The following is an 8,091-nucleotide window of genomic DNA, read 5'->3' as shown; positions in this document are numbered from 1 at the left end:
TATATATATATATATATATATAAAATTAAATTAAAATTATTTTCAAAATTTCGGCCGACACCAAGCCTTCCCTTGAATTTTCTAAATGGTAAACTATAGACGTAATTTAAATATACAATTCATGCCATTGGAACTAGTGTCAGACTTTTGTGCATAGATAACATAAATTTCTATCATATCCTCAAATTGCATAAGAGATTAATTCTCAAATGAAAATTGTGAACGTTAAATTAACCTCAGTTATAGATAATCAAGTGCCCAGACATGGAAAGCGACAACTTGAATTATCTCTAGGCAGGGAAATGAGTGAGTTAATTACCAAGCTTTAAAATGCTGAGTTACTACCAAAAGGATCTCCAAACAGATCAAGCAGAAATTATGCAGCACATATTGAGTGGTAATCTAAGAATTATCTTTTCGACAATAACAACAACAAGCCTTTATCCCACTAGATGGGGTCGGTTACATGAATCTTCGTGAGGTCTGCTACGTGAATCTTTTTTCTCTTTTGTGTCCTATTGAGTGTCATCTTTTCTTTTGATTATAATTAGATCATTTTTCATACAATATGCCCAAATCTTTTTAGGTTTACCTTTACCTTTCTTAACATAAGTTGAATTTAAAACATCGATTCTCCTAACCGGATCATCAAATGGTTGACGTTTAATGTGACCAAACCATCTAAGACGGCTCTCTCTAATCTTGTCCATCATTGGAGCTACAACAATAGATTCTTTTTGCATTTTGTCTGTAAGTGTCAAGCCACTCATCCACCTAAACATTTCTCATCTCTCCAACACTTAATTTTCTTTTATGCTGCACTGCAAAGTCCAATATGCTACGTTCTAAAGCAATACAGGTCTAACCATCATCTTATAAAATTTTCTCTCAAGTCTAGCAGTACTTTTCTATCACACAATAGGCTCGATGCATTCATCCACTTTAACCAACCAACTTGAATTCTATTAATAACAGCCCCATTTATATCACCATCACTATGAACAATAGACCTGAGATATCTAAAGCGATTAAACCTTTTAATGATTTGACCACCCATAGTTACAACACTACCACTAGAGCTTCTACTACAACTATTAAAATTACATTTCCTGAATTCAGTTTTAGATTTACTAAAACGAAGGTCTTTAGACTCCAACATTGACCTTCATAATTCAAGTTTTTTCTGAACTCTTCACTAGTCTTATCTACAAGAAGGAAATCATCAGCCAAAAGCATACACCAAGGTAGATCCTCCTATAAATGTTCAGTAAGAGTATCCATAACTAAAACAAAAAAATATGGGTTTAAAGTCGATAATTAATGTAATCCAAATAAAGTATAAAATACTTGGTCAATCAACCTTTTGTTCGAACACAATTAACAATTCTAGTATACAAATATTTAGTGACTTGAATATAAGTCATATCAACATCTTTCTTTTCTAGAACTCTCCAAAGAATTTCTCTTGGAGTGGTATCGCAAGTTTTTTCTAAATCAATAAAAATCAAATGTAGACTCCTTACTCTCATTGTACTTCTCCATCAAACCTCTCAATAAATGTATAGCTTTCATATTAAACTTGCCTGGCATATATATACATATGGATAAGAATTATCTTTTATACATAAAAAAATCTAGAATAAATATTACTCTCAAAATAAAATAAAATATAAAACCGAAAAACCCGAAATAATAAAAATATTTAGCACTAATTCCACCAAAATAGACGTAGAAATAACAATATAAACCGCTCATGAAATGTTTGTGAATGCAGTAAAAAATTTCTATCTGTCACACATTTAATTTCACAGGCAACTCAACAATCATTAGGAAGTCTTTAATTGATCGAAAACCAAAAAAATAAAAATTATATATGGATATACATAAGGAGAAAATATAAATTAATTTTCTTGGTGATTTATATTTGACAAAAGAAATCACATGGGATAAAGCATTAGATCACCTCATGCATTAAGACCCTATTGCCTATGCATACTTATAGCACCTCCATATTATTTCCCGCTTTCCCTGCATCCAACTTGATGATGCAAGAGGCTTATGGTGAGTCACGCATACAAATTCTAAAGTAAAGATATCAGCGCAAAAATCCACACCAAATTAGAAGCAAAGAACACTTGATAAATTCCCCCAAAAGCAAATGAATTATGAAGAAATAATTTACTTTAGCAAAGAATGTAGGCGGGAAATCAGACCAAGGTTTCTAAATAACCTGCTAGAATAGAAGCTAAAACAACAGGGAATGACCGAAAATTATGCAGGGTTAAAGTTTTTAATTCGAAAAAACAATTTCCATAAGTAGAACCACATTGTCAAATAGTTAACTGCATTAAAAAGAATAGATTCAAAACAAAATAAATAAATACATAAAAATAGCAGACAAAAAAATATGCTAAATTACCTTTCTAAATTACCTTATTTTAATGGCTTTTAATAGTTCTTTCTTAAGAAAGGGGAAAGAAATGTTCATTTGCCCTTACCATCATAGTATAATGTGTTGGAATTCTTATAAACGACTGCCCTAACAAAGGTTATAGAAAAAATGTCCTAAACGTAGTCACATCAGCAATTTTGAACAAGTCTGACAAAAAAAGTTCTTTCAAAAAATAAATCTCGAAATTTGCTTTAACGGAAAATGTAGAAAGTTCAACCATTAAAGCATTCCACATAATTCATGAACCTAAATATAAAAAACAAGAAAGACGTGCTCGAATGTCGCTTTTAGAATAAATTTGATATCAAAGACATTTAATTTCATGACTCGGATTCCAAAGCCATAATATTATATAATAGCACAAAAATGCTTGCCCAAAGCTAAGTTAAGCAAAAATAAATAAATAAATAAAAATATAAATCTAAGCTTGTACCTACCTTGGGCAATATTTGAGCCGCCTGAGGAGATGATTGCAAAAAACACAACAAGAGTTTCAATTCTTTGGACAATTCCTTAAATAATCCATCAGCTAATTTCCGAGTTGTTTTACAAGACTGAAAATCTCCTGTCCTAGAGAGATCTTGTAATGAAGTTTCCAGCTTTTCATGAGCTGATAAGCACCTTTTGATAACATTCTGAATTCGCTGGACAGTAGCTTGCACCTATCAGAGAGAAACTCATAAAAGTGAAGAGGGCGTAAAATATGAAATTATATTAAAAAATCTCCCAGCAAAAATAATGCCATCAAGAGAAAATTATAATGTTTACTTAATCCATAAATAACTAGAAGTACATTTTTATGAAGCTTGATCTAAAAGAGTTGAGATGTTCTTGGCATTAAATCCTTTGGCTTCATAGTGTTGCAAAAACTTTTAGCTAAACAAAGGGTAAATAAAATTTAGCTGTTTAGTAGAGAATATCCTTCAGCTACCAACTCTAAAATATTGTCAAAAGTACATCCAATACAGGTAAATATCTGTTAAATATGCATATTCCAATGATACTAGTTCCCCAGCTATGTCAAGTAACTATTTTGTCTCATCCACTCTTGCATAATAAAAAATAACAAAATAGTTAGAACCAGAGGTTCATCAGGAAGAACATTAAATTTTGAATTAAAAAATTTATACTCGCAATGTGGAAGAAATCTTGCAACAAAAAATCAAAAACATTAAATGATAACATAGCTCTATGAGTCAGCAAACCCAGTAAAAATATTTTATGGGACATTTACATACATGTCACTGAATTTCTATATATTCACATATATAACATATAAACTTTATTTTTTACATTTATAGCACCCAAATCTTTCATATCACATCAAGAATACCATCATTTTAACATCTAAAAAGTGAAATACACCTTTTCATGCATAGGAAAGATGGCATGTATGTAAATATTTGAAATTTAGGTGTTAGATGAGTAAATACAAAGAAATTGAGTGGTATTTATGCAAATCTTCCATATTTTAATTGCTTTCCTAGAATAAAAATATAATGTGCAGTTTAATACTTGAAACAAAGTAATAAAAGAAAAAAATGATGGCAGCGCTCTATAAGCCAGCAGCCTATCCATACCTCATCCCACTGAAGTTTAGCAATATATGAAGCAGAAAACTTCGAGATTGACAGGTCTGCGTGCATGTATGCAATACATGCAACAAAAAGAAAGAAGAAACCGGAAATTAACAACAGAGGCTCCCTATGAAGTGAAAGGTTGTTAAACTTGTAGTGAACCTACAAAGACAAAAATAAAATGTTAAGAAAATAGCAGGCTGATATTTATAAAATTAAATTACATTATTCATGCTAACACTACATATTAGAATATTTTAATGGCTACTAATAGCCATTATTTATTTCTGATTATTCTGAGTTATTTCCTTTGATTTCCTTTCTTTCTATTATATTCTGTGTTATTTCTTTCCCTTTTCAATTATATCCTGAGTTTATTTCTTTCCTTTCTAGTTGATCCTGTAATAGGTATACTTACCCCTCTTTGTATCAATAAGATGTATGTTATTTTCTATTCTAAGATGGTAACAGAGCCTGAACCTAGATCCAGCAGGCCCCAGCCTCCTCAACCGGTTCCAAGAGCTGCTACCACTGCCTGATTTTCTTTCTCGGGAAATCCCGAGAGAAAACTTCAGCGTGAGAGCCTTTTTTTTCCTGTCTACCGAGGAAACCTCCAGCGCCCCTGTTCCCGTGAGATTCATATCATCCCAGCCGACTTCCAATTCCTTATTCCCGTGAGATTCCAATTCCTGTGAGAGCCAAGGAGCTTTCCCAGCCGCCGTCTTCCACCTGCAGCACTGCAGTGCAGAATGTTCCGGACTACAGGGACCCCAACAGTCAGCCTCAGTTCATATCCTATCAGTAGCCTCAATGCCCAACATCTACTGCTAAGCCCTAAACTCCAACAATCCAGCTTACTAGATTTTTTGTGATCAAGCTTCCGACAGATCTTCATTATATTCTTCAGCTAGTATTATGTTTCGGAATCCCAACCAAATCTCGTTTGACTCAGTTGGAATCATGGCAGGTTCCTCCAACACTGAGCCACCTTCAGAATATGTTCTTGAGTCCTCTAGAGGATCGAATCCAACCTCCGTTTCACTACCAATCGGAGGACCGGAAGCTAACATGAATTTTCTTATCACAACTCATAAATTGAATGACAACAACTTTCTTCAATGGTCCCAAGCAGTGTCTTTGTTCATCAAAAGATGTGGAAAGTTTGGTTATCTCACAGGCATGGTTTGTGAGCCTCCAAAGACTGACCCGGCATATGGAGCCTGGGAACTGGATAACTCCATGATCATGTCATGGCTGATCAACTCCATCGAGACTTCGATTAACCGATCATAAATGTTCCTTCATTTCTCTAGTGCCCTTTGGATAGCAGTTCATAATACCTAATCAGATGTAGGGAACTTCGGCCAATTCTATCAGGTGCTCAAGAAAATCCATGAAGCAAAACAAGGATCCAGGACAGTGACCCAGTACTACAATGACCAAGTTGCATTATGGATGTAATGCAACTCATACTATAACTATACATGGGAATCTCCAGCCGATCTATCTCTCTTTCAGAAAATTGCAGAAAAGGACCGCATGTTCCAATTTCTGGAAAACCTCAACAAAGATCTTAACGAAGTCCGGAGAAGTATCCTTGGTCGGGATCTCTTCCTTCTATTCACTGAGACTTGTCTCAAAAAGAGCAGTGAGATGTCAGTAGATTTTTAGCATCAAGTTTAAATTTGATGGATCCTTTGAACACAATAAGGCACGGTCGGTAGTCAAAGAGCACTCACAGACCTACGGAGTAGAATACAAGGAGACATTTGCTCCAGAGGATAAATTAAGCAATATTCAGGTTCTCTTAACAGTGAATCTAGATTGGACCATATTTCAGCTTGAACGTTGATCTCACCGAGGAGGTTTACATGGCCCTTCCTGCAGGCTTTGACTACACTACTCCAAGGGGCAAGTATGTAGATCGTGAAAATCCCTCTATGGACTGAAGCAATCACCACGAGCAAGGTTCAGGAAGTTCACAAAGGTGGTGGTAGGCCATGAATTCGCTTAGGCTCAATCAGACCTCATACTCTTCTTCCGACATTCCTCGAGCAACCAAGTAGCTATCCTTATCTTTTATATCGATGATATTGTCTTTATAAGGAATGATCTACCAACATTGAAATCTCTGAAGGACATTCATGTTGCCTACTTTGAGACGAAGGACTTGATACCTCTCTGGTACTTCTTAGGCATGGAAGTTGCTCGGTCACCTCGAAACATTTGTCTGTCCCAGCAGAAATAAGTCATTGACCTTTTGACAGAAAACAACCTTCTTCTGTACAAACCAGTAGAACTTCTTGATGTTCTAAAAAAAGTTCCTGTAAACAAGGCTCGCTACCAGCGTCTTGTGGGAAAACTCATATATCTTGCCCATACATGCCCCGATATATGTCACTTAGTTGGGATAATAAGTCAATTCATGCATAATCCCTATGAGCACCATCTTCAAGCAGTCCATCGGATTCTCCACTATTTAAAAGACACACCAGGCTCAGGTTTGTGTTTTTCCCGCCACCGTGCTCGCAATTTGTTGTTTCACAGATGTTGATTGGACTAGATCCATCCATGATCGGCGATCTACCTCGAGATACTGCTCATTTGTAAAGGAAAACTTGGTCACGTGGAAAAGCAAAAAACAATCCATGGTTGCCTGGAGCAGTGTTAAACTTTCACTCCATATCATTATATGTGAGGTTATCTGATACGCATCATGCTCCGTTAACTACGCATGCTAGTCTCTATTCCCTTATAGTTGTTTGTAAAAATAATACTGCCATTAAAATTGCTCACAATCCAGTACAATATGATCGCATCAAGCACGTTGAGGTTGACTGATACTTCATTAAGGAAAAACCTGTGTTAAGAAAAATTTGTGCTTCGTTTGTGTCATTCAGTAGCGAACTAGCGAATAACCTCACGAATAACCTCACAAAGAAACTTCCTCGACCACTGTTCGATGATTTCAAGTCCAAGTTGAACATGATTGGCATCTATACATTAACTTGAGGTGGGAAATAGAATATTTTAATGGTTGATAATAGCCATTAGTTATTTCTGGTTATTCTTAGTTATTTCCTTTGATTTCCTTCCCTTTCTATTATATTTTGTGTTTTTTCTTTCCCTTTTCTATTATATCATGAGTTTATTTCTTTCCTTTCTAGTTAATCTTGTAATGGGTATATTTACCCCTCTTTATATCAATAAGATGTATGTTGGTTTCTATTCTAACACTACATATATCCTAAGGTTTAACGAATTACTTGATGTGTGTGTCTCTATGTATAATGTATTCTAGCCTTACATTGTTCACAGACCTAGGATGCTTTATAAGCGTCTATTCTTAAGGGTCATTTGGCGCAATATCTTTTTGGTGGTTGTACGTTGGGTGGATATGGTGTTGTCTTGTAGTGTCGTGGTTGTGGGTTGTGTGTGGAGGTGTGTTTGAGTGGTTGTGGGTTGTGGGTTGTGGTGGTTGTGTTGTGGGTTGTGGTAGTTGTGGTGTAGGTTGGATGGTTGTGGTGTTGTGTCTTTGGGTTGGCGGTTGTGGAAATGTGTGTAGAGGTGTGGTTGGGTGGTTGTGGTATAGCGGTTGTGGATTGGGTGGATGTGTTATGTGTTGGGGTGGATGTGTTAGGGTGGATGTGTTGTGATGGTTGTGATGGTTGTGATGTGGTTTGTGGTTGTTATGTTGTGGGTTGTGGTGGTTGTGCTGAGAATTGGGTAGTTGTGTGATGGTTGTGGGATGTGTGTGGAGGTGTGGCTACGTGTTTGAGGTGTGGTGGTTGTGGGGTTGTGTCTTGTGGTGTAGTGGTTGCGGGTTATGGATAGATGTGTGGTTGGGGGGTTGTGGTGCGGTGGTTGTAGATTGGGTGACTATGTTACAAGTTGTGGTGGCTGTGTTGTGGGTTTGGTGGTTGTGGTGCTGTGTCTTGTGGTGTGGTGGCTGTGGCATGTGTGTAGAGGTGTGGTTGGGTGCTTGTGGTGTGGTGGTTGTGGATAGGGTGGTTGTAGGGCTGTGTCTTGTGGTGTGGTGGTTGTGGGTTGTGTGTAGATGTG

General features: G+C 36.2%; 1 protein-coding gene across 1 annotated transcript; it reads right to left on the bottom strand.

Moving 5' to 3' along the window:
- Positions 1-1,967: 1,967 nt before the first annotated feature.
- On the bottom strand, positions 1,968-4,193 carry LOC110038864 (dolichyl-diphosphooligosaccharide--protein glycosyltransferase subunit 1A-like). Its single transcript, XM_020743783.1, has 3 exons — positions 4,033-4,193; positions 2,890-3,114; positions 1,968-2,038 (listed from the first exon to the last, which is right to left on the bottom strand). Exons 1-3 carry the CDS (start codon positions 4,096-4,098, stop codon positions 1,997-1,999), a joined length of 333 nt encoding a protein of 110 aa, XP_020599442.1. The 5' UTR covers positions 4,099-4,193; the 3' UTR covers positions 1,968-1,996.
- Between the last annotated feature and the right edge of the window lie 3,898 nt (positions 4,194-8,091).

The sequence above is a fragment of the Phalaenopsis equestris genome, unplaced genomic scaffold (genome assembly GCF_001263595.1).
Source record: "Phalaenopsis equestris unplaced genomic scaffold, ASM126359v1 Scaffold234197, whole genome shotgun sequence".
Classification (NCBI taxonomy): Eukaryota; Viridiplantae; Streptophyta; class Magnoliopsida; order Asparagales; family Orchidaceae; genus Phalaenopsis; species Phalaenopsis equestris.
This window is presented reverse-complemented; position numbering and strand designations above follow the sequence as displayed.

Bases quoted from the DNA above. Each gene is read 5' to 3' on its own strand.
- LOC110038864 (XM_020743783.1), bottom strand. From the start codon at position 4,098: ATGCACGCAGACCTGTCAATCTCGAAGTTTTCTGCTTCATATATTGCT. The intron at 3,115-4,032 runs GTATGGATAGGC...TCTCTCTGATAG, and splicing joins CTAAACTTCAGTGGGATGAG to GTGCAAGCTACTGTCCAGCG. The intron at 2,039-2,889 runs GTAGGTACAAGC...TGCATCATCAAG, and splicing joins CGGCTCAAATATTGCCCAAG to TTGGATGCAGGGAAAGCGGG.